General features: G+C 40.6%; 1 protein-coding gene across 4 annotated transcripts in view; it reads left to right on the top strand.

Annotated features, from left to right (window-relative positions):
* FAM124A (family with sequence similarity 124 member A) overlaps positions 1 to 27,247 on the top strand; it is a 43,499-nt gene that overhangs the window by 2,146 nt on the left and 14,106 nt on the right. For 3 of the 4 annotated variants that reach the window (XR_007903319.1, XM_051780209.1, XM_051780210.1), the window contains exons 2-3: positions 7,942 to 7,973; positions 24,733 to 25,472. Coding sequence is in view for 3 of the 4 variants with exons in the window: in XM_051780209.1 (XP_051636169.1) it covers positions 7,942 to 7,973; positions 24,733 to 25,472 (772 nt within the window). In the remaining variant the exon portion in view is untranslated. Of the gene's footprint in view, positions 1 to 7,941; positions 7,974 to 24,732; positions 25,473 to 25,922; positions 26,220 to 27,247 lie in introns of those variants that run through there. The other variant, XM_051780211.1, reaches the window with a different exon arrangement.

Below are 27,247 nucleotides of genomic sequence, written 5' to 3'. Positions count from 1 at the left end.
GTTTTGAAGTTCAGTATCATGCTCTGAAAGTATAAGGAGAAACAACTGTCAGAGTAATTCAGCAACAGTTTTATGTCGAGTGGTCCCTTTCTGTCACTCAGGGAACAATAGTGGATAGTGACTCTAGTAAATCCAGGCACTGCAAGCCCTTGTCATCTCAATGATTGTATGTAATGATGTGTGAGCTCTAATATAGAGCCTGTACTGCTGAAGCTGCTTACAGCAGCTACCAAATTGAACACATCAAGTACTCCACAGGGCGTATGTTGCTTGAGGTTTTGTTGTGGCTGCCAGCCACAAAAGCAGGCAAAACTCTGTGCTAAAGGCAAGATCAATTACAATTTGAAGACTTCATTTTCCTCATCCGTTGGAAAATATGTTCCTCCTACTGCATTTGCCTTGGTAAATAGGGTTGGCAAAGAGTCTGATGAACAAAAATAGCGTATTTTCAGTTCCTGAATCCAATAAGAATGGATTGAGCTGGTGTTGTCAAGTACCTAAATAAAGGGTGTAGAACATATAAGCCAATTAGTTTATATTGGCTATTTATTAATGAGATTTGAAATTGTTTGTCCATCCTTGGCCTGAGAGACTCTGCCTGTACAAATTGTATCTTCTTGGGAAATGTATTTTTGGGGGGGTTTAGTATAAAAACCTAATTTCATCTGCTACTGAAAACTTTTAGCCCAGAAGTATGGGGGATAGAGCTTTCTCTAGTAATAATTTTAGTAGTGGATTTGTATTATAAAACACGACATTTTAGGAATATTAGAATAGTCTTTCTTTGGGCTTTTATTAGAAAGTGAACAGAGAGGAAAAATAAGTGGAAGAAGAAAGACATCGAAGGGAGGAGAAATATGTAAGTTTACAGAATTGTAGTTAACTGGGAAAGAAAACCAAACAAACAAGGAAAAAAATACTGAGTTACTTAAAATTAATTGTAGAAATCTGAATTTTAAAATTTTCTTCATTTTACAAGCCATGTAAATGCAGTCATTTCACTCTTTAGAAAAGAGCAAAGGGGTCTGGGGGCTAAAACACCCAAGACAACAAACTAAGGCAATTTTTGAAGTTGTTAGGCGTGCCTAATTTTGAAGCAGATTCTTGCTACCACTAATATCGAGCACAAAGCATCTGCTGAATTCACTGTATTCAGGACTGATATCCCAAGTGATACATAATGAATATAGAAAATGGGTATTTTCTCAGTTCTAAAGTTCTTGATTTTTTATTCCTGAACTTTTATTGGCTCATGTTAGTTGTGTTCAAGGATTGCTTCTATAGGAATGCTCTCTCCTGTTTATCAAACATACATGCATTAACTGAGCATAACACTTCAGTAAGATAGCTGACATTAATGAAGATTTCAGCATATGTGACAATTCCCCGCAGAAATTTACTTGTTCACTTAAACAGCTGTAAGAGCCCAGGCCTTAAAAGGTTCACACTTTAATCATTAGCTTACTTATTGTCTCAAATTTTGCCTAAATACATAATTTTTTTCTTCACTTTAAAGTCATTTAAAGTTTTCAGAAGTTGTAACTTTTAATTTATTTGAATTTGCAATTTTCCACTTATATTTTCATTACTCTTTGGCTACAGCTAATACTCATGGTGCTTGTTCCCTCCTTTAGATTTTCTTCTGTGTTTCTATTCCTCAAATTAATTTTGCAGAGATTATGTTAATTTTTTGACTGTGCTATATTTGTTTGTTGGTTTTCCTTATGGCTCTCACTAGCTGTATGCGTGATCCTGGCCAAATTGCAAAATATTTGAGCCTCTGTTAACTTATCTCTTAAGCAGATTTAAGAAATCCTTTATTTGTTGCAACTCTAAAATGTGTGAGATTCTAAAGCAGAAAATACAATTGTTAATAGAAGACAAGGAAGCCTATATAAAAAAAGGTATTCCTTACTTAAAGGTAAAATACTAAGAATACTGTATTGTATGTCCTCAGTCAGAATGGGTTGATTAAATTATCAAATGAATAGTGGAATGGTTGGGGTGAGAGGTTGTTTTCATGTCTCGTGTTTCTAGCTTAAAGGGATTCAACATTATGACTTTGTCATCTGTATGGTGGTCCTTCAAAATGACATGTCAGTTTCTTGTCACATATTTCATCCATCTATGAGAAACACTCAGGAACACAAACCAAGGCCCCTTTTTTTTTCAAGGCCTATTTTTACCTTGGGGCTTTTTTTGTTTTCTGCTGAGACTTTCACTTTATGTAGACACATCAGTCCAGATATGTCACGGTACTCAACTTGTCTCTGATTTGACATTAGAATAACGTAAAGTTGAGCTGCTTGTCACAAATTGGGTTTGAAGCATCATTTCTAACCAGATTTACTCACTGGAGTGAAGCTGTTTGGTTGAACCTCAGGGCAGGCATACCCCAGTGCCTGGCACTGGGGCTAGGCTCTGAAAGCAAGGTTGAAACAGACTTTAAATCACATTCTGGTGGCCATGGGCTCTGTGCTGACACCCCTGATGGCTAGGTCCCAGCAAGCAGTGGTGTGTATGTTCAATGTTTGGTATAAATTAGGCTTCTTCTGTTGCTAATTAAGAGAATGAGGACCTCGTGAAGATGACTGAGCCTGGCTTTGCATATGTAGATACATGACACCTGATCTGTCCCTCTGGGAGTACTCTGTGAATGAGTGGTGAACAGAGTGTGCAGGCAGGTGTGTTCACTAAAGCACAGAGTGGTCCTGCCTCATCAGATGCTTTTTGGAAGATTACAAACAACCTTTCATTCTTATATGATAATGATGATGATGTCTCTCATGTGGAGTCACAAACATTACTGCTGGTAATAAGCTCCTGAGTGTAATGGTTAGAGCTGCATGATGGGAATCCGTCATCTGACTTTATCATTCTACTAGAATTCTAGAGCAAGGATTTTGAGACAAGTGGCTTTGAGTTATTCCATTTCAGTCATCTTGATTACACGAGTAGAAGTACAATGAAGGTAAGAGATTTACATTGGACTGGTATTAGTGAAGCAGATCGTAATCCGATCTACAGGAATTTGGTGAGAAGAAACCCAAGACAGAGCTACAATGTCAAATCTTCTAACTTGTGCACGGGGCTTTAACTGCTATTAAATATTCCCATGTGCCCTCTGGAGCACTTTGTGAGGAGGGAAGGCAAAGAAGCTGTTAAACATAGCTCTTAATATGTAACAGTGAAATCTGCAACAACTCTGTGCAGAGAAGACATGGGAAACGTGAATCCAGCAGATGCCGTTCCATCAGTCCTAGGCAAGTGAAGAATGCAGACAGCAGAAGAGATTGTAAACTTTCCACTATTTCATTTTGGAGGGGTGGGATTAGGAGCCCTGCTAATGGAGACCATGGGCATATTAGGGTGTAGTATTATGTTAGAATTACTTGAGGTCTGTTTGTTTTACACAGCAAACTGCCTTGTGGAAATGCTGCACGGCTCAGAAACCGTAGTTCCAGCCATGCCAGTGCATTAAACAGCATGTAGGGGTGTCCCTGAGCACCAGGACAGAATTGCCCATATTGTTGAATACTTAAAATGGTTGATGGCATCAGTTTTGGATGGGCCCATCTAGCTCTCTCCCATGTCATTCCTGGGTATGTTTTACCATGGGCCAGGGACTTGTTTTGCCATGGTTCAGGGATTGTTCCCAGCAGGCCACTCACCAGTATGTTTTGGAAGGCAAGAGGTTTTAATGGTACAGGTGCAGACTGTTTCATGGCAGTTGGCCTTGGTCCCAGACAGTTCTCTTGGGAATATTTGTTTATTACCATAGCTGTCAGTGCTGTATCTCTTAACGTGATGCTGTGCCACAGCTGATCAGTGTGCCAAAGAAACACAAGCACAGAGCAGTGCTGATGTAGCTACATTGCTTGTGTGATTCAGAGCTGTAATATAGCCATGTTTCTTACCCAAAGAAACAGTGTTTTCATATACTGTACTCAAAAACTGCAAGCTGCACTAGCAGCTACTTACTGGTATTCCCTGGGATGTTTCCCTCTCTTGGGTATTTTCTCTGTATCACAAATCAGCAATGAGCAGTGCACGTACATCTCAGGGGATTGCTCAGGACCTTTTGTGCTCCTGATGCTATTACCCTCTCTGATAGCACATAGTTGTCATCCTTCAATGGCACTAATGGGAATCGAGGTCCCACCTTTATCTCAAGCTTCTACATTCCTATTTTAGTGTCTTTTGACATCTTCACAGCTCCTCTTTGCTGGTGGACTGTTCATTGAGGACAAATTCTTTGCCGACTGGTGTGTTTTTTGACTGATCAATGAGCCTTCCTTTTCACTACCTCACACTGTTTCAATACCCTTTTTGATAATTTTTATTTTTCTCATTATGTGCCTATAAAAGGAATAGTCCTCTATTTGTTCAGTTTCTGTCCCGAATGTCTCTTTCCTTTTATTTGTAATCTAACGTCTCTCAGAGGAAATAGCTTGCTGCAAGACCATATAATTAACCTGGAACCTCTGAGCCCCAGTATGGCCCCCATCTGTCACCATTAAAGACCAGGAGTATTTTACTCTTAAGTTATCCTAATGGGAAATTCCTCTTCCAAGGGAACTGATAGAAGCTGATACTTGGGATGTTTAGGCAGGAATGCAAAGAACAGGAAGGAACAAAGTAGTTTGATGTCCAGAGAGCCTATATGCCCCAGGTTTTAGACATGTGACAAAGGGTCCTACATTAGGAATGCTGGTTTTGTAGCTTTCTTCACTAGACACAGCTAGGGAGACACACTTCAGACCTCTCCTTTTATTGACAATAGAGGTAGCTTAGTGAGGGTGCAGTCCTCATTTTGGTGTCTGAGGTTGACGTATGCCTTTGAGCTTAATTATCCTTTTTTTTTAATTATGTGTATGTCAGTTATGCAACAAACATGAATTAAATATTAGGTTGAACAATATTAGAATTACAAAAAAAACCCCAATTCTAAAGCCTATTAAAATGTGTCTGTGCAATTAGTCTCCAAGCACACTATTGTCTCCTCCTTTCTCACTCCCCATCTTTTTATTTTTCCTCTTGTCTCATTTTTCAAGTCCTTCATATAAGGACTGCTTCTCCCTCAGTTCAGGACTCATTAGTTCTCCATGTCCTATAATGTGCCTGCAGCACTTTGGGATAATAAAATAACAGTGTGAAGTAATAGAATGCTGCTACTACTTGCAGTAAGCAAAAGGCAAAATGTTGTCTCACTTCTATCTGAAATACAAGCAGTGCAGGCTGATTTTGAATTAGCTGCCAACTGCTGAACACAGATACATTGAAGGACAGCCCCAGGCTGTTTTGAAACAGAAGTGCAGAGTAAATGAATCCTTGCTTGGGATGCTTGAAGGCAGCTGGATGCATATTGCTTGCCTCTAGGCTTATGAGGAGTGACATGTTACACAGTTTTCACACCCTTCCAAATATACATGGTGCCAAATGACAGACGTGACTTGCTACTGAAAATACTATGCAGTTTTATGGCCTGCATAGCACCTTAGCCAGCTCCTGGGATCACTTCCCCTTGGTCCCTGCCCAGCGCCGGACCAGTGATGTGTGTACGTTGCCCAGCAGTGGAAGAAGCAGGTCTCCTTCTCTGCTCATGTTGATGTGTTAAAAAGATAATTATTTGTTGGTAGAATTGGCTTGTTAAGGACTGGGACTTGACATGCTTCAGTGATCTCCAACCTAGGGGAAGGTTAGCAAAGCTTGAGGAAAGGGATTTACTGCTGATAGTGGGCACAAAGAATGCAAAATTTGTGGACCACAAGGACATTTGGCAGAACTCCCAAGATAAGGAAGAAACTAACAAAGCCAGCTCAGCAACTGTGAAGAAATGAGATTGTGACCAGCGACTCACAGCCCACTGAGTCAAGAAACCCACCTACTCAAGAGAAAAACTGAGCATGTGGACTAATTAGCATGAGATGTGAGAGAATCATTAACCAATAGAAGGTAGAATACTAATCAATAAGAGAACTCTGTGACTTCTTTGTTTACTACAATGTATAAACGGTGTAAAGTTTTGATGACTGGGGAGCCAGCCCGTTGCGGGTTACCACCAGCTGCTACTTTGTGCAAATGAGAAGAAATGGAAATACTTTGTCTTCGTGTGTAAATTGGTGCTGTGCACCAGGCAGCGAGCCTACATTTGGGACAACAATGTTATTACTGCCTCTGCCTTTCTCAGCTACACCAGAGTCCTGGAGGCTATCGGTTGAGGGATAGCACTTTATTCACGGAGAAGGTGCTGTGTAACAGGTATTCATGGGTGACTGATAGTGGCTACTAATGGCCTAATCCTGTGGTCTCTGCCAGTGTGGCAATGTTTGCTTGCTCCCTGGCATTATCAAAGTGGCTGGGGGTACAGGATTAGCAAAGGAGAGTGAGTGAGGGAGAGCTGCAAGCCCCCATCAGCAACTCTCTCCCCAGCATTGCCCATATCTTTTCTGAAAGTTAGGATTACCTCATGGTACTTGATGGTATTAGTGGATCTTTTTTCTTGAGTATTGTGGAAAATTCAGATTGTGTCATCTTTCACTGATGCAGCAGGCTTGGCAAAAAGATTTGGTCTCATGGTCTTTCTCACTCAAACCAGCAGTCTTGGCATCTGATCTGCAGAATACTGAGTGCTAAGCACAGAGCTGTGAAATATGGGGATGACTATAATTGCTTTGTTTCTTCTGCAGAGATGTGTCCATATTAAAATCAAAAACAGATACTATAGCTATGTGGGATTGATTGTCCTTTATTCTCTTGGATGCCTGAGAGCCTAGAGCATGAAGGTACCCTGAGAATATGCTTAGATAGTATCCACTTCCACACAAATATCTTAGAAGTCAAGGCTCATATGGTTTCTTTAGCTTAAAGAAATGTTGCAAACTTGCTGCAACTATTATATAAAAACAAGCATTTAGGTTTGAATCCAAGAACTGTGTTACAGCTCCCCGAGCACTTTAACTGTTATTTTCAGGGCACCGCAGGGCATAAGTGTGAAATGTTAATTGTGGCAGAGTGCTCTGGAGAGTGGGGTCCGTTTTGAGGACACAGCAACTGGGAGGGTGGAGGCTGTGTGACTGTGAACTCCAAGCCGAAACACTCAGAAGTCATAGGTAGGGTCTCAGAAGTGGAGTTTTTTTATTAATTTTTTTTTTTTAAGATTCAGTGATGATGCATTTTATTTACCTTTAGTGTTTCTGAATCTTCAGGACATAAATGGGCTATGTCTTAATCAACCCAGAATGGGGTTTTCAGGAGATTGGGGTTAGTGCAGCTGAAAAATTAATTGCACTATTGCTCAAAATACTTAACTGCTCTAACTTTATCATAGGTAATCCAGTATGCACTGAACTAGAACCAATGGTTGTATAGTTTTATTGAGAGATGTCTTGAGGAGGAAAATGGTTTCCTAAAGCAAAAAGCTTTGTCACCTAAATGTTTGTATTTTAGCACTCTTTTTTTTTTCTCTTCCCTGCCATTTGTGACCAAAGAACTATAAAAATTCTGCCCTTCAAATTGAGTTCTCTTAAAAAAAATGAAAAAAAATCTACAAAGCAGCATTTAGAGATCATAAAGTGAGAAAGGTGAGGAACTGAGTCAAAGTCTAGTAAGACTTCTAGTCCCGACCTGTGTCTGAAGCAGACTATTTTTTCCTTGTAGAGAACCTTCTGAGCTTTAATTTTAACACCTAAAGTTAGGTAGCATGAATACCCTAGATAAAACTCTAGTTGCTCTGCTCACTTTGCTTACATGTCAAAATTCATGTGAGATGCCAGTTTTTCTGAATCAGTGTTCATAACCTGTTCCAGTTATTCTCTCAGCACAAAAATAATGCTAAATGGGCATTAAATTGTTTTAATATACAGTGTCTGTTACGTTTGGTAATTTTTTCATGATCTCTTTTCAGTGTAATAAATTCTAACTAAAATCATTGTCTTGCAGGTCTGAGTACAGCCGTATGTCCTCTACCAGCAGTGAGTATAACTTTGATTATTTTTTTTTAAACAGATTCTTGTATTTTCTGTGTTTCTGCTTGCTTCATATTTATTAACATCAACCTGATGTTATCGATGGAGTTCACCTTGACGCAGTAAAACCCCCATTCCTTCTCTTCTTGGATATATGTCTAGAAACAGCATAGAAAATTAAATTGATTAAATATTTATGACCAAAATATAAGCCGTGGGTAAAGTCATATTGAAGCTCACAAGTATGCAAGGCAAAATGAGAATAAAACCTGTAGACACTGTGTAGCCAGTATGAACGGGCCCTTCATCCAAAGGAGTTTGCAGTGATGAATGTCATTAGAGCTGGGGAATGCAGGAATAATTGAATTATTGTAAGCTGATGCCAGTGAAGCACTTCAGAGCAAGTTTTTCTTTGATTTCAAAGATGGTAGATGCTCTAATAAGTGTCCCAGTCTTTCTAGGTATTTACAATAGCCAATTGAATTTCAAGTTACCCAACTGATAAAAGATGAATTCTGATGTCTGGATTATTTTTTTATTTATTTTTCACCAATGCAAAATGACGATTTTTTTTTTTTTTTGGAAGAACAAGGAGCACTTTTTCAGTCCTCTTTCTACTCACTCCAACCACTTCCTTAGTTGCAGGATCATATTGCATCCTCAGCACTTTGAAACGCAATAATACTTATTCATGCATGGCTACTAGTATCTCTCTCTTGTCAAAGTGCAAAGTGGTGCCTGTCTCCCTGGTTCACACATAGACATGAGCTTTATTTATGCCAAGCAAGCACATCAAAAATTCATAGATGACAAATTGTGTTTTGTAATCTGGATCTTTAGGAACCATGAAAATCGGAGGGGAAGAAAGCTGTCAGTTTTTTCTCATTCACACATTCTGACTGAAGCGTGGAGAGGGTTATTTTCTATCTCCCATGGTCTTCAGTGAAGGACTTTTATTGATTGCAACAGGAGCTGGATCAGACAGTTTTTGTAATGTCTGGCTCATGAGCTGATGTGACTAGCAGGGAACTTGCTGTCTTTCCTCCATCTGCTCAGTGTGTGTGTGTGTGAGAGAGAGAAAAAGAGAATTTAGTGCAGCTTTTTCCTAAATTCTGTTATTTAAATAGATTTCTGGATTCACACTGTCAGACATAATTTTTGAAATGACTGGGAGGCAAAAATCCAGGCAATCAACTTCTCATGATAGTAAAAGCATATTGGATTTGACTGGTTACACCAGATGTATGCCCCATCACTTCCTCAGCTCACAATTCCAGGTAATGGATTGGGGAATATGCTGCCAACTTCCTCGTCTTTTTGGGTGGTGACTCAATTATTTGCCTAGTAGAGGCAGGTAAGTTCAGAAGACAGCTTTTAAGTAAAGTGTTTCTCATCTAAAAATTTGGTTTGGATCCCTTACCAACTTTGCATGACTGCTGCACATTTACAAATAAAGGTAACAAATTAGATTTGTAAGTCTTTGTTTTTATTAAATGAGCTGTTCTAAGGGGAAGTTTTTTGTTGTGTGGCAGCTACTGTTTGTCATGTTAACTGTGGGCACCTTAGTGTCTTGCTGGCCACGCTGTCCAGTGTACATGGGGATTGCAGATGTATTTCAACATGAGTAATTTGTCAGTACAAGAAGATATTATCATTCCAGCAAAGACACACAAGTTCAGGAGACAGGACAGTCTCCTTCTTTCTCTGTTCTGCTTCCAATGCAAATTATACTGATACAGCCTCACAAGTAGTATTATTTAACTCTGCATTTGGAGGGGTTTGTGGGGTTAGTTTGTTCAGACAGTGCAAGAGTAACAGAAACAGTTATATAAAAGAATTTCAGTAAAATAGAAATACTTTAATGTCAGAGGCTGGTAGTCAGTAGGTACATAATGTATTTGAAGAAGAGATTATTGAGGAAGAGAGGTTGGGAATGAAAGGTGATTTGCACCTTTTAATTTCTTTGGGGAAAAGATTAAACAAATGATATAATTCTCACTACAGAAAGCAGTCTAATCAGTGATGTTAGGCCCTAATCATAACACAGACTGTTGAAAATTAGGAAGCAAAGAATCTCAATTATCTATAGCTCCTTCATCTGAAGCTCCTGTTCCAATGAAGTGGAGTTTATCTAAACCAGAAGGATTATAAGCTAATTTGGTTTTGTGGGGGTCTTTCTAGATGAACTCCACTGGACAACAGTTTTCCACAGACATGCCAAGAAAAGGTTAAGAGATTTAGCAGGTGAATTAACTACAGCTGCCTATGTCACCGCAGCTGAGCAAACTGCAGGACTTTGCACCAATGCAAAGGTGTACAGTAACCCTACACCCCTCTAAATCAGAAGTAGAATCTCATTGACTGCTATACAGCAGTGGAGGAATCATTCTGCATATGTGTTTATTTTTAGTACTTTTTTTCCCTAAGCATATGGCAGCAGTTATCAAGTATTACTTCAGCAGTTCAAAGCCCTGCCTGGTGGGTTAGTTGGACCTTGGGTCTATGCAACATCTCACTTTTCTTTTTTGCCTTTGTGTACCAGCTTCAAATAATCAAAAAATCCTTTTTTACTGTCAGCATTCATTTAGCATTTGTGGTTTTGTACAGCTCGTAATTTGGGAAAGAGTATCAAAGTTTCTAGAATGTGGGTATTTCTGCAAGAAAATGCAGCAGCTATCTGCTATGTGGACTCTGGCTGTTGTCAAGGTGACTGTGCCACTTTGCCTTTTCTTATTGAGTAGAGCAAAAAGGCCAAGCAAACCTGTCCACTGGATGCTGCATTTTGAAGTATTACAGCTTTCAAAGGTTCAGCAGTATGATTTCAGTGAAGAAAAATGCTGATTATTTTTTTCTGAATTCTGGTGTATATAGTCATTTTTCCCTTTGTTCTTTAGGGGGAAGTGTGCTTTGTCTTCTTAAGATGTTTTGCATATTGGTGTGCTCTTCATTAATCTAGGAAATGTATTAACCTTCTTTTTGCTCATATTTTTAATTACCTTTTCAATTATGGTTTTCAATTACCATTAGGGATCCCTAATTTTGTGTGAGGGAGAATTGTGCTAGGGGCTTTATATCCACAGAAGAGACCTTTACCCGAAGTACTTAATACCAAAATATAAAGACCATAGGTGGCATATGGATACAGACAGTTGAAATCACAAAGAAATAATTAATTAGTGTTGGCTGGCACAATAAGCAACAGTCTCTGTACATAATCATTTTAATTATCTTCTGATTGCTTTGAGCTATGTGTTTCAGGGATGATTTTCAACCAGGGAGGAGGAGTTTTGATGGGGGCTGCTTATTACCTCCTCTTCATAATCTTTGCCTTTATGATAATAGCTCTTCAGAAAGACCCAAACCAGAAGTGGACATTTTGAAGAAAGAAAGAAAGACTTTTGTGATTTGTAACATTCACAAAGGATGAGAGGAAATGGCCTCAAATTGCACCAGGGGAAGTTTTATATTAGATATTAGGAAAAATTTCTTCACTGAATTGCGGTCAGGCATTGGAACAGGCTGCTCAGGGAAGTGGTGGGGTCACCATCCCTGGAAGTATTCAAAAGACATGTGGATGTGGCACTTAGGGATATGATTTAGTGGTGAACATGGCAGTGCTGGGTTAATGATTGGACACGATGATCTTAGAGATATTTTCCAATCTTAATGATTCTATGATTTTAAATATTCCATACCTAGTCAGCTCTGGAGCCATACAACCAGATTATCTTAGAAATAATTGTGTAATTGAGGGTTTTGCTTTTATTTGGTTCTTTTTTTAGCTAGGCAGTGGGGTAGCTGCCTGGATAGACATTTGTACTGATCCAGCTAAGTTGGTAAATGAAACATAAAATTGGTCCCTTGTGGAAGAGTTTAGAACATTTGAGATAGCAAAACCCTGTAGCACACATTAGTTCGTGTTTTGCTTCTCAATGAGGTAAAGGGCTCACTCACCTGCTTTGCAGTTGGAAAGCTGGTAATTCACCTTCCCCTGCTCCTCTGCCTTTCTTTTAGCAGCTAGGAAACAGCTGAGTCCTTCTGGGGTGTTTTTAGGTTGTTCATACTCTCCAGTGGTAAACCTGAGAGCTGGGATATTAAAATTTTATTTCCATGTTGCACATACCCATGTTTCTAACCCATGGAATTTCACCCACTTTCTGGTTCTAAAAATTAAGCACAAGAAAGTTTGTTTTGGCAGATTTAAGATATGTGGGTTACTGAGCATATCTCTTTTTAATAAATTTTCTGTTTGATATTCTGTTCCTATGCTAGTATAAATTCAGATCTCTGGTTTTTGATTTGGTCAATGTTTGGTCAACATTGTGTCAGTGTCATCTGCATCAGCTCCCTGGGCTGTGACCCTATGGGAAGTCCACACTATAGCAGCCTCCTGCCAGAACCTGCAGACCTCTGGAGAGAGGAACCCACACTGGAGCAGGTTTGCTGGCCACACTGCAGTAGTGGGTTCCCGAAGGATTGCACCCCATGAAAAGGGACCCACGTCGGAGCAGTTCATGAAGAACTGCAGCCTGTGGAAAGGACTCATGTTGGAGAAGTTCATGGAGGACTGTCTCCTGTGGGAGGGACCCCACACTGTAGCAGAGGAAGGACTCCTCTCCCTGAGGCGGAAGCAGTGGCAGAAATAACGTGTTGAACTGACCATAACCGCCATTCCCCGTCTCTCTGTGCCACTGGAGGAGAGGAGGTAGAGAATGGGGAATAAAGTTAAGCCCAGGAGGGAGGGAGGACTTGGGGAAAGGTGTTTTTAAGATTTATTTCTCATTATCCTACTTTGATTTAGATTGGTAATAAATTCAACTAGTTTCCCAAAATCAAGACTGTTTTGCTCATGACAGTAATTGATGACTGATCTCTCCCTATCCTTAACTCATAAAACTTTCATTATATTTTCTCTCCTCTGCCCAGCTGAGGAGGGGAGTGACAGAGTGGCTTTGGTGGGTACCCAGTGTCCAGCCAGGGTCAAACCACCACAAGATGACTTGTAACAACAGCATACAGAGAAATGGCTTCCTGTTACTTCTGTATAATTTCAAAATCTGTCTGTCTTCAATGAACTGTTAAAGATGATGAAAACTAACCAAAGCAGAAAGAGGAGTGGGTTTGATTTGGGCTTTGAAAAGTCTGTCACAAATCTTGAATATCATAATATAGTTGCCTACTTTAATTTAGATTTGTTCTAACTGATTCTGACCCAGGCACTGGTGGACTGGGTATTTTCTAAGTCTGTTTCTTCAAACAATGTAATTTAATGAGTGTAAGGATGTAATTATGTTCTTTTATTGCTATGCAAAGATATACTGTAGTCTGTATTGTTTCTTATTTCCATAGAGAACTGAGATGCTTTTACAATGGCTGGCAATGAGCTGTATTAAATACAATTGTAAAAACAATTTACAGTGGGCTTGACAGCATTAATCTGTATTTCCAGAAGGTGTTATTATAAAAGAAAGACTAATTAAAGTATGAGGAAAAATGCAAGAGGAAATTGGACCCAAATCATGTAGAGTCAGCCTGCAGCATCTATCAATGTTGCAAATTCAGGTGTTCTATATAGTAGTGAAATCTGAAGTGTCAGCTCCTGTGGAAAATACGTATGTAAAATAAAATACATCTTCTGCATATCTTGCCTGGCCTGTGTTATACTGCTAGGTGTAAAGAGCAGTGGTGCTTCCCACCATGTCTGGGTGAAGAAGGAAAATGTAATTGTTACATGCCACTTAGCAGTCTTTGGCTGTGCAAAACGTATTTATGTAGCTGGTTGTCATCAAGTTCCACTATGATGAAGGACCAAATGCTTGCATACAGGATAGAAGAGTATGGTACTGAATCACAGAAAGTTAAGGTTGGAAGGCTCCTTTGGAGGTCAGGCACAATCATGTGTAGGGACATGCAAAAAAGAATGTGTAATTTGGAATCAAACCTAGATTTGACTTTTATATGCCAAGTGTGTGGCAATGAGCACAACATGCCATTCTCCTTGAAAAGACTGAAGTTCCTGTTCAAATCTGTACAGCTTGGAGTAACCCATGTATCTCTAGTTTTATAATTCAGAGTTTTCCTCTTTGGGATCATATAGCATGCACCAAGCTATGTGTCCCATGATTAAATTGTTTCCTACTGGCTTAGTGCTAACTTGGGATTTCTGTAGCGGGGGTGTAAGCGTACCCTAAACAGTTACTGGACCAGAGCTATCAAAACACTGTTTTCAGTTGTTTCATATAGTCTTTTCTGTCCGTATACAGTCAGGATTTTTTTTCCTGTCATATAGATACAGCAAATGAAAACTGGACTAGTTATTAAAAAAGAATAATGTGTATGGATGACAATCTGAATGTCTTTCTAGCTCCTTTTTTAAGCACACCGTCGTAATCAAAACCATATAACCAAACACATCCTCTTTTTTTTATTACCAAATATAATTCAGAAGCATAGGAAGTCTTTGATTGACTGAGCTATCAAGTGCCATACAGTTCTAGTAAAAACTTAGAGGAAATATTTCAGAGAAAGTTAAATTGGATTATTTGGTGATGTGGGTTAAATTTCCCTCTGTGGAAGTGTTACTGCTGCTGTCACAGAAAACCACAAGGAGCTAGGCAGCCATTTAGTGGGTGTTTTACCCTGAGAAATGGGTTACAGGAAATCCAAGTTCAGCTGGTACAGTGATGAGAATGATCTGGAAATCATTGTGATGTCTGTCTGAATTGTTAAAGCCCAAAGAGGGAAGCTAAAACAATAAGTCTGTCCCATGGCAGCTTCTGACTCAGAGGCACTAGTTGGGGTAGAACAGGAAAAGCCATCTGAGTCACTGAGTCAAATAACAAAACACTTGTGAAGGCTGAAGCTATTAAGACAGTTTCTGCTAAATGTGCACTGTTTTGACAATGCCAACAATTAGTTTCCTCATTTTATGGCCATAGTGCATTATCATGGTGTATTTCCTTTAATGTGAACTTTTAAAAATAAATAAATATTGTTTATTTATGCAAGCTCACTGGGGAGCTGAGACATTTGGTAATTGGTGCATGCCGCATTCTAGAGCAGTAGATGTCTTCTGCCTGCCTCATTTTTGTTGGTACAACATATTTGTTAATTAGTAGTTTAGAAAAAAAATTGTATCTGTGATTTCTGAAAGGTTCATGAAATATTTACCAGGTGACTCCTGGCTTCCATCATATGGGACCAGGATGAAGCACCAAAAAAAAGCATGCTTTCTGTTCCTGCTTCCCTTATCCATCAGATGGTACAGGGTAGATCTTTTGAGCCACACACTGCTGTCAGCTGAAAAGACTGAGATTCAAGCTAATTTTCCACTACTGTCAAGTCCTAATGAGTCCTTTGCTGTAATGCTAATATTGTTTGTTGTCTACAGAGACACAAACGTGGCAATGCTTGACCATGTCTCAGTGGCTTCTGCCTGCTCTCTGGCTTTTCTCTGTCACCTCTTTCTGATACCAAGAACATTTGTGCAAAAGTGCAAACTCATTAAAAGAAGAGGCCTGAAAATTAACATTTATAGCCAAAACAGTTTTCTGACTGCCACCAGAAGACACAATCCTTAATACTTCTTGTCTGAGGGCTTCTTTTCAGTATGTTCAGCAAGCTCTTTCAACTTGCATCTAGATCTGACATGTGGGAAGCACTGGAAACACTTAGCTGGGAATAGTAGGGGGAAGAGTGCCAGCAGTAAAGTCTTAAATTGTTTTAAGCCCATCATAAAATCACACTCTCAGTTAACTAGAGTACATTGTGTGCGGTATGGAGCTCATTGTTCGACCAAATTTGTTAGCTGCTCAAGCATACAGTGTTTCTTGGGGTTTTTTTAAGGCAATGTTCTTTGTGCCCTTTTATAAAAAACACATTTTTGAGAATCTCAGCTTTACATAGGAGTCAAATTTTAAGAGAACACAATGCCTGTAATGACAAGACTTTTAAAAGTATGGTGTTGGATGCAGTTTGTACAGCTTTTGATTTACTGGTGCTTACTGATGGGAGTTTTACTGAATTACTACACATTGCAACACTGTACAGAATTTGGTATTTATACCGAAGATCGGTATCTGGGTTCTTTCCAAGTACAATCTTTCCATATCGTCCTTTAGGAAGATTTATGATTGGGAAGGACGTATTTCTATGCAAAACTTTACTCTTCTAAAATGGAAATCTGCAGCCATTTGGAATACTGCTTTCTCTGTTTCAATTTCATGCCCTCTTCCCTTCCCTCCCCACTCTGAAAAAGCAAGATTATTTTTTTTTGGTTGAATTCTACATACAATATGAAATAACAATAAAACAAATTAATGTCATAGTTGAGCATTTATAATTAACGCACCTTCCCTATATCTCTCCACTGGACTGAATTTAGCAGCAATATAGGCTGTTACATGAAGTCCCGCATCTTACCCTGATGGCCCAGGCGCATTCGTGCCAGCATCACCAAACTCACTGGGTCAAATCCTCTGAGCAGCAGCTCACCGTTGTGCTTCAGTTCCCCACTCTGGGCTTTCTGATTACTGTTTCTTCTTGTGCATTTCTGAAAGACACAGAATGGCAAGTGCCAGCTGTTTTCCATAGATCAGGAATATTCTTCAGGATATCAAAATAAGTTTACCATGCTGTTTCTGTTGTGGTATTGAGTCTCCTGTGAGAATTAATCTTGTGTGATGAAGACATTTAGACCCTAGATAGGCAAATGGATGTAGATTGTGGCTTTTGAGTGAAGACAGCTGAAACAGTCAAGACAGTTTGAGAATGCCAAATCATGTGAATCTGTTTTGCAGCATGTGCAGATTGAGACACCCAGACAACTCTCAAATTGTGGCAAACTGTGTGGAAGGGAGGAGAGAAAATTACAGCAGCTTACATCCAGGAATATATCTGTAAAGGTGTATGAGTACACCAGCATTTTGGGGTTCTTGCTTTTCAGCAAGTTAGCAGCTTAATCTGTGGTTGAGGAGAGTATTGAAGGCTTCAAGTGCCCTCCAGAGGATAAGTAGATGATAAGGTTGTTGGCTTTTTAAATTGGAATTCTGATTATTTCTAACACTGCTGTTGCCAATGTAACATAAGGTGCCAGCAGCATATTTTGAGAGAGGAGGACAGCAGGTAGTAAGAATAAAGGAGCTCACAGAGAAGCTCGTAGCACTGGCAGAAAAATCTTTCTCTCTGGTGGTGTTTGTGAGGAATTGCCAAGCAGTTTATTCCTTGTAACCATGGTGTGAAAGGACCCACCGTAGGTTCCTAAGGTTGTCTGCCTGAAGATCCAATACACTGTCTTCTCAGAGCTGGAAGTCTTTTTTTTTTACTGGGTGCTTAATACACAGTAAGCACAGCCTCTGCTTTGATATGCCTACAGGCTCCATAAAGCCTAGGTAAACTACATGGACACACCACCAAGGAGAAGGCTGAGGGCCAGGGACATGGGATTACGCAGCCAGAAACACAGTATGACGTTCTCATCCCTTTCCTTTTACCCTGTTTCTCTGAAGGGAAACATGATGTGAACGTGTCATCTTTCTTCACAGAGACACTAAATTTTCATAGGTTTCATTGGAACTAAATGAAAGGCAGTGGGACAAATTTTTGTCTCCACGGAGAAAAAAGACTGAGTTCGAGTTACCTCTTTTCCTGCCCTCCAGCTGGACAGTCAGGTCACAGGGAACACACACATCCCTTTATACCAAGTATGAACTGTTTCTTGGCTGCCAGGTAGTTTGGGGATAAGTGAGAAAACTGTGAATCAAGAGATGAGGGAAATGGGGACTGAGGACATATCTGTGACCTAAGGAGTGTCTCTGAGTCTTTGCCTTACTATGAACAGTAAGCTGCCTGACTAAAGGAGCCAAAGAAGTTGGTTTTGGAGGATGTGATGGAAGATATGATAATCACATAGTTCAAGAGTTTTTCTTCCGTAACACTTATCACAAAAACACTTCTCATTTGACAAAGACTACAGCAAGATAAGATACTAGAACAAGAATGATTTTCAAAATATGCACATAGGCACAATTTACCCTCCATTTTAGTTGGACAGATGAGGCATCCAAGATGGAAGGGTGTACAGTAGAGAGTGATGGGCCTTATCTGAAGGTTTGATTCTGTCTCTCACCTTGGGCTACAAAGGGAACCAAGTACAGCCAGCCTCCTGCTGGAGGGATATCCTTCAGGTACCTAACTCTCCCTGGGATGACTCTGTGCCACAATAATTGTGATTCCTATAAAGAAGCCATATGGCTCTGAAAAGGGCCAAAACAGTGATCTTGGCACCATAGACTCTATGACTGCAAATGGGAGAGTGAGCATCAGAGTGCTGTTGCATGATCCATGTAGGACATGTAGCTACACAAGTGCCCAGGCCAACAGAAGGGAGTGAGCAGGAATCCATGGAGAGATGAAGAATGTGAGATGAAGTGAGATAACCCCTTTCAACAGCAGCTTAGGTTGGTCATGCAGTTACCCTTAGGCAGGTCAGGGGAAGGTAATATGTGGAGGAGGGATGATAATTCACTGGAGCTGTAGCATACTGAGGAGTTTCAGCAGTAACTGCACCATCTACATTGCCTTTGCTTGATCATGCAGGGCCTCTGTGGACATTAAATATCAGTTTTTGATAAGATTCATTCCCTCAAGGTTGGTTTCATGATGTACACTAAGGGCAATGATGCCTCTTAAGACTATTCATATTAATATACCGGAGAAGGCTTTTTATCTCCATCAGACAGATAATGGCCTTAATTTTTGAGCTTTATTTTTGCAATGTTGTTGTTGTTGTTGTTGTAGTACAGCAACTGGAGGAGCAGATTGACCATTTTGCTATGCTTGTTTGTATGCTGGGCTGTTATGCACTGTCTATACTACCTTAGTACAGATGGAGGAGTGACCATCCTGACACCAGCATAGAACGCTCAACTGCAGCTCCTCAGGAAAATGCTGCTCTGAAGGGAGTGTGAAAAAGGTTCCTCCTCTTGGCTCTTTGCTGTGCAGAATATCCTCTTTCTTCTTGCTTCTGAACATCCTTCATGAGTTTGAGGTGGTGTGCAAAGCAGGGCATGCTGAGAAGCACATTATCCAGCAGCCCTGCATTTGTCAGATGCTATTAAACAGCAGGGAAGGAGAATGGAAGAGCTGCTGAATCTGTCACATCCTGCTTGTTCAAAAGATTATTGATGCTGCATAATTCATCTAAGCATGACCTAACAGTGGGTTCTGGTGCCAGAGGTGTCCAGTACTGCTTCTGTTGCAGCTGCCCATAAAGTGATGCTCCTTGTTTATGAAAATAGCCTCTGCCTTTGTGTCCACCCATGAGCCTTTCAATTAGTACACCAAAAATGGTCAGTCTTGCCTTGGACTCAAATAAAGTTTGAAGATTCTGTTCACTGAGAAATTCTACCACTTTGACATTTCTGTTTTGGAATGTGATTGAAATAAGGAAATATGGACATTTTCTGTGCAACAGAAATCCTGGGAAATTTCAATTGGAAGTATTATAGTGCTTTTTTTCTGACATTATTTATACAGTGTTTGGGGCTATTTTACATTCCCACAGATGAAATATTTTGATTGATTAACAATGAAAAAAAATATGCTGATCTGCAACGTTCGATTCCGAATTATTTCATTACTTCCTGATAACAGTTACGTCTTGATAATGAAGTACTGCTTGACGGGACTTGCAGTCCAGAAGCTTGGCACATTTGCTCTTACCCTCTCCCATTGCCCGATTTACATCTCTGGTACTGCATCATGCAATTTAGTCGAATGAAATTTGAAATCTTACTGCTTGATGTAGCGATAAATGAATCTGATCTGTACAGTGTAAGATATGTTCAGGTGTTGGTTCCCATGAAGCAGCATGCTGCAGTGGAAAAATGGAAGTTAGCATTCCAATGTTCAGGTTCTCAATGCAATAATGCAGGTCAGCACAACAACAACAAAAAAAAGATCAAGTATTTTTAGGTTGGGTATTTCCTCTGCGTTTCCTGAATAAAAGATTGAAAATGTAGGTGACTAGAATATTGAAAATATCTGCCAAAGTTTGGAAATGCTTTTTCCCATGCACAAACTGGGGCCAGGAACCAGTCTGCCTGGACAATCTTTCTTTGTTACAAATTCGGTCCTAGCTCACATGCTTTCCAAGTTTGCCTAACCCTGTAGGTAAGTCCTCATTAAATACCTCCTGGTGAGACAGAGAGGTCTTTAGGTTCATACCTTGTTTCACCAAAAGGAGAGATATTTCAGAGAGACAGATACTTAAATCCTTCCTAAACTTCTGTACAGGCTGAGTTTAGTCCACTGGAGAAGCCTGGAAAATCAGATCTCGTTTAGACTGCTGATGGTGACTTCTCCTGCAATAAAAAAGGGATTGGAACGCTGCCCGGAGAAGGACAGGACTGGTTTTTGGTCAAGAGGGAATGCAACCTGGGTCTGTCACAGTGTAAAAGAGGGACCAGACTGCCAGGTCATGGCCATAGTTTTGCTGGAGCAAGCTATGCAAGAGAGCCAGGGCCAAAAAACAAATGAAAGAGGGAGAATTCTCTAATCTAGGATTATGCAGGTGGCATGGAAGAAAACTCTAGGGACATTTTGCCTCTTGTGTTGTTTAATGTTAAATGCATACATGCTCCAGGAAGAAGGACTGTTAGCTCCAGTTCCCCGTGTTTGCAGATGAGTCTAGATGCTTCCCAGCTGCTGGAGTTGCTGACTTGATATTGCACCCACTTGAGCCTGCTTTGGGCCAGGAGCCCTGCCTTCCTGGCCAGCTGCTGTAAAAATGGTGTTACCAGATACCTGAATTGTCTTGGCATCTCTCAGGGATGGTGGCTGCCCCCTCAACCACGACCCTAAGGGAGCAGAGGACTTAACCCATTTGTTCCCACTTCACCCATGGGCATTTGTGTCATCAGATCATAGAATCATATAATAATTTAGGTTGGAAAAGACCTCTAAAATCATCAGCTTTGACTGTTAACCAAGCGCTGCCAAGTCTGCCACTAAACCATGTCCCTAAAGGCCATATCTACACATCTTTTAAATACCTCCAGAGATGGTGACTCTACCACTTCCTTTGGCAGCCTGTTCCAATGCTTGATAATGCTTTTGGTGAAGAAATCGTTCCTGTTATCCAATCTAAGCCTCCACTGGTGCAACTTGAAGCCATTTCCTCTTGTCTTATTGCTTGTTACTTGAGAGAAGAGACCAACCCCCACCTCACTACAACCTCGTTTCAGGCAGTTGTAGAGAGCAATAAGGTCCTCCCTGAGCCTCCTTTTCCCCAGGCTAAACAGGCCCTCAACCCTCCCTCAGCTGCTGCTCCTAAGACCTGTTCCCTATACCCTTTCACCAGCCCTTGTCATAGCCATCCAGCTGGGCACCTCTGGCCAGGGAAGGGCTGAGCAGCTCTGGATGCCGAGAAGGTTGGCCTCTGCAGGCACTACTGTTCCCTTCAGAGTGAGGGGAGAGGAAAGGAATGAGGAAGGCTAGATCATCCTCCACAGGTTTTTCAGAGGTGGCTGCCTCTCTCCATACACACAGCAGGGGATGTAGGCAACCTGTCCTGTCTGTTCTCTAGCCAAGGTAGCTTCAACTTCAGAGAAGTCAAACCGAAATGAGATAGCTGGCACAGACAGACTTGACAGGACCCACTGCTTCCTGTCATATTGTCTTTCTGATGAAAAGATGGTGGTTTCTGGGCAGGAAGAGGAGGGAAGGAAGAACCACAGGGCAAGACTGCCCTTCTGCTTTGCAAGACTTTCTTTTATTTCTGCTAAGCAATATCACATCAGCAACAAAATAAAAATAATATATAGAGAAGGACCCATACAAAGCTCAATCGTAAAATATCAGGTCTGACAGCCCCATGGCATTTGGGCTGATGCTTTAACCTCTCACAGGTGGTTAATAATACCTAACAGAAGAGTAAAAAGTTTAGAATTGTAAAATACTCTCTCAATCCTGGTAGTAATTACCTCTTAGCAAAGTTAGTGCTTGCCAACTCAAAAAGAACCAATCCCCTTCTGTCATAGAAAGGGGAAAAATGTAACAGCTATGAGAACTGTGAAGCTTATTTTCAAATAGATGCCTCAGCATTTTGATATTTTCTGTGGGATTAACTAGTAACACAGGAAGGCTAATACATATGCAGAGCTTTCATTTGCTTCTGTAACAATTTGCCGGGGGCAAATTGAACTGTGTCATGAGAAACAGTGTTGTTTCCCCTCCTTCTTTGTCAGATGGAGCAAAAGACTTGTTAGTAACATAGAAACAATTTGCAAATTAATGTCAGTTCAGGGAAAGTTTCCTCTTGCCTCATATTTCTGCTTTTCTTGAGTTTCTCTTTTTCTTACCCAAATAGAAAGGGCTGCCATTTTAGAAGCACAGAAACCACATAATGAAAGGTGTAAAAGCGTTACAGGAAAAGCATAACATAAAATAGAACTGAAGCTCTTTCTCTACTGATCTGTTACACTTTTCCCCCTTCAACTGAGTTGCTTCTAGCTCAAAAAAAAGATTATTTGCCCTGCTCTGTGTATAACCCCAGCTCCTAATGATGGCTTTGTGCTGTGCCTCTGAGGCTGGTTCTGTGAGCATCTGGTGCCGATGGGTACAGGCAGTGATGGCTGCAGAATACTAATGCTGGCACTGGCTCCCACAAGGCTCTGCTTGTGAAAAATGCTTTAGCCATTCAGTGTCCATGCACCATGCTGAGCAACAGGAGGACAGAAAAGCCATGCTCAGGGACTTTTTTTCAATGCAGAGCAAGAAGGCGTCAGCAACGATGGCTCTCTGCTTCACATTGTTATGCCCAGCCTTCTTTCAGAGCTCCAGTCATTTATATGCATAAATATCAAGCCTGTCACTTGTTGCAGGCTTTGATAGCATTTGTGTAACAAAGGAATCAGAGGGAGAAAAGAGCTGAACATCTTCTATTCCAGTCTTAGAGAATGAATGACTGTGTAGCTATGGTGACTACTTTCTTTCTGGTTTTATTAGATCACTGTCCTCTGCAATTTGTTTTCCTTCCTGTCCTGCTGCCCCAAGTAAAGGACCATGAGAGGACCTCCCCCCACACACCCCTTTGTTTTTCTCCCACACTGTGACTACCCCACATGGGGATATCTCAAAGAATTGCCTACCAGTAACGATTGCTACAGCAAAACCTCTAGCCACATACTGACACAGTTTTTCTTTTTACTTCAATTTTTTTTCCATTAGCTATCTGACAAAGTCATTCCACATCACCCATTTCACACAGAGATACAAGAACCCTTCTGTAATTGTATTTTTGATTACTTATTTGATTTTTCTCTGTCTCCCTTAGGCAAGATGCATGCTTGCTATCTGCTGTGCATACCATATCTTTCTGCAGCTTCAAATTGAGGTTGATGGTATGTTTACCAGCCATCTCTGTCTGGACAGCTATGAGTTGCATCTAGATTTCCTCTGGGTCTTACAGCTATTTTGTATTGAAAGACAACTAAAATACACTACTCGTATAAAAGCTGCTTTTCCATTAAAGCAATTGGTGAAGTATCACAAGAATGTTATTCTGATGCCAGGAAGGAGGAGGGAGAGGTTTGTACTGATTGCTAATAGGACAATCCCCCTGTTAAATGTGGTCTGCACAATTAAAAGCTTGGGAAGTCTTTCTGAGGTTTCACACATTTGGGCTTTGTGCCTAGGCTCAGGGTCTCAAACATGGAGGTGGTTTCAGAACACCACACAAGGGGAACTATTTCAGCAAAAATATCAAGGTTACATGGCTAATTTATTAAACTGTCTTGGATCACCATGCACATGCATCTTTATTGGCATGCAACTCCAGCAGAACAGAAGTAACAATTTCTACTTGGCCCTCCAACCACACATTGCTCTGCTTCTGAGCTATCAAAGAGGTTTCAGGGACAAACAACAGATAGAGCCCCTGTGAACATTGCCAAGGCTAACTAGAGGTTTCTTTCTTCCCCCGAGTAAGTGTAATTTTTTTGTGCTTCCTGCTTTTATGAGTCTTCCCTAATCTTATAAAAACCTTGAAGCAGTAGTATTATAGTCTTGATAGTCTGAAGATATAAACAGTGGAAGATTTGTTGGCACAAGTCATATATTTTCCTGAAGAAAGACTTATGTGCCTGAAGGCTTCTCTGCTTTTTTTTTTCCCCCACAACTGTATCAGTTGGTGTAATAAAAGATATTACCTCTCCCTACAAACTTCGCCTTACTTATTAGAACAATTTCCTCCAGGACACAAAACATTCTTAACTGAGTGTTAAGAAAACTCCAACGTCAGGGTAATAGAGTGGAGTTCAATGGTGTGATTTCCATGGCCGAAGCCAGTTGGCACAAATTAAAACAAGGTGGAATGAACGTTGTCCACCATGATCATTCTGCACATCACTAATATCCCTTTCACTCCCACTCTACATCAGTATTTTTGTCTTTCCTACCTCTCAGCTATATGGAGCAGCTCTTTTCTAACACATGAATACACACTGAGTAATGTCTTCTGGATGCTACTTCAGTAGAAACAGTAACTCTTATGGTATGCATGATGAAATTTCTCTGCCTTCTGATTGTCTTCTTGGTTGCTGTATCTCTGTACATTTTTTTTTGTTTAATACAGGTGAGCTTGAGAGAGATTAAAAAAAAGCCCACTGTGACTGAGCGGACAGTGTCTTCTTTAAGGATCACCTAAATGTTGTCAACTTGGTTACAAATTACAAAATTAAAGGATTTTTTTTTTTAAATATTTCAGGTGAACTTTCTGTGGAAGGCATACAAGACCCATTCCTTGTTAGTGTACATATTATCACAGACCCAGGTGAATCCAAGACTCTTCAGCAAGCCATCGATAAGCTTCTAGCCTGGATCCATCCAGACCTCCAGCTGTTCCGAGTCTCAGAAAGACGAGTGCCCAAGAAGCGCAGGAAGCCAGTTAAGGCTGGTGTTTCTCAGCCAGCCCTTGCCATCATTCTGTTTCTGCAGGAGGAGTATGGAGAAGAACCAATCTTGCAGCTCCATGAAACCTTTCAGCGGCCACCTTGGCATTACCACCACACAGAGCTAATGCATGGGAAATTCCTCCCTTACATGCCTTGCAGCCAAGACTTTTACACTTTGGCTCCAGAGACTCCTCTGTGGGCCATTCGCCCAGTGCACTACGGGAAAGAAATGATCCGCTTCACCATATACTGCAGGAATGAAAACTTTGGGGACATTTTGAAATTGTATGAGTTAATATTGAAAAGACCTGTATGTCAGAAAAAAGCAGACTTTTGTGTTTTTCCTGTCTATTCTAACATGGAAATAGACATTCAGTTTTCTTTAAAGAAACTTCCAAAGGGCCAGGTGCCAATGACGACAGAGTCAGCAGTGCTGGAGTTCAGAGTAAAAGATGTGGGGCAGCTTGTGCCTCTCTTGCCCAACCCATGCAGTCCCATCAGTGAAGGCAGATGGCAGACAGAAGACCATGATGGAAATAGGATCCTTTTGCAGGTAAGTTCAGTACAAAGGGAAACAGAAGCACATTTCTTGGTTTTGTGCAGGAAAGCTTAACCTGAAAAGACAGAAAAATAGCCTTTTTTTTTTTCTAGGAGAAAGAGCCAGGACAGTACTGCTAAACAAAGAATCTGAAACCCCTTGCTGTGTGTGTAACTAATCAGAAAAGAGTGACTGATATTATCCAGATATCAGTTAACCTCAGTTTATGCTAAGAGTGATGTGAGGTAGCTGTTCAAAAAGTACAGAGAGAAGGAATTATGAGCCTGACTGAAGAAATGATGGCTGTTGAGTTTTGTTTTATAAGAAATATGGGCACAGAACTGATAGGGAGTTCTAAAATAGCCCTCAGTTATGAGATTTTTATGGAAGACAGGCAGAATTCCTGATGGCACTCATTTTATTCTAGCACCACTGGGTGACATACTGCATCTCTCTTTTGCACAGTGATTATCAGGATGAAGAGAGAGGTGATGAAGGAAAAGAAATGCACCCTGAAGAGCAGCCTAAGAGAGACATTTCCACAGACTCTCCTTTTGAACTAATCTCAAGTGCTTGTAACTAAATCCTGAAAGAGGGTTTATTTGTTAGGACATCTATAGGCACCATATCTGGGCAATGTATCAGCATGCTCTGCTTCACTACACCACATCCAAGGGAGATAAAAAGATAACAAGTACCAAGCTTTTAATAGCTGCCTGCCCTGCAGAGAGTGTATCTGGCAATCCAGAGCCAGGTCAATATGCATTCTTGCACTGCAGAGGTATTTATTGCCGCTTACATTTGTATCGAGGAGCACAGGCCCTCACCTTTGAAAAACAATTGTTCAGATTTCAAAGGGTATTTTTTTGGACTGAATTTCATTCATGTGGCTTGTCCGGTTGTCTGGCCTTGTTTCTGTGGAAGAAGTGTTGGGGGTGCCATCCTTCCACCATACAGACCTCCCAGCATGCAGAGAAGTGTGTACACTGTGTGTAGCACAGTGCCTCGGGATTTGTAGCTCCTGGGATTGAAAATCCAAGTATACAGGGCATCTGTGCTCTGGTGAGTCAGACCCAAGTGGTAGTGAAACCTTTCAATGCTGCTTTGCAGATGCCACCCTCAGAGAAACCCCGTGCCAGAGCTGAAAAACACACATATAGGGCTGAGAAGGGCAGCCTCCTTGCCCATCTGGCAAGACAGTCACCAATTTGTCAGAGTTACTGATTGTACTGTAGGCATATCCATGTCTGAGATAACTTGTAAACTGAAGCTGACAAGAGTCATCATGAAAATTATACACAGCAACCACACTCACAAATATCCCCTTTTCTCTGTTCTTTCTCAGGAGGTTTCTGCTATGTGGTTTAACTTTATGGGATCTTGCACCAGTTTCAAGTAAATTGAAGGGAAGGGTAAAAAAAAATAGGGCTTCTAAATAAGGCTTTTGATTTAAAACCAAATTTCAGAAGTAACAGATGCCAGGCAGTACAGAGGTAAAGCAAGACTTGCTGAGCAGCAGACTGAGGTAAAACCTGCAAAGAAAATCAAAATAAGATTTTAGCCATATGTATCAAAAAAGCAAAAGCCTGCTAAGTGTGGCCTTCAAGTGAAATTAATTTTCATTTCTATTTTTGGTGAGGATGATGATGGAATTCATCACATTTGAAATGTGGTGAAGCAAAAGAAGTTTAATATATGCAAAGTGGAAGAAAAACAGAGACTTTGGATCTAACTTATGCAATTATGAAATCCTGAAAACTAGGTCCTGGTATACAAGTTTTAAGCTAGTC

This window comes from Manacus candei, unplaced genomic scaffold (assembly GCF_025592945.1).
Source record: "Manacus candei isolate 608988 ecotype Guabito, Panama unplaced genomic scaffold, ASM2559294v1 h1tg000014l, whole genome shotgun sequence".
NCBI lineage: Eukaryota > Metazoa > Chordata > Aves > Passeriformes > Pipridae > Manacus > Manacus candei.
This window is presented reverse-complemented; position numbering and strand designations above follow the sequence as displayed.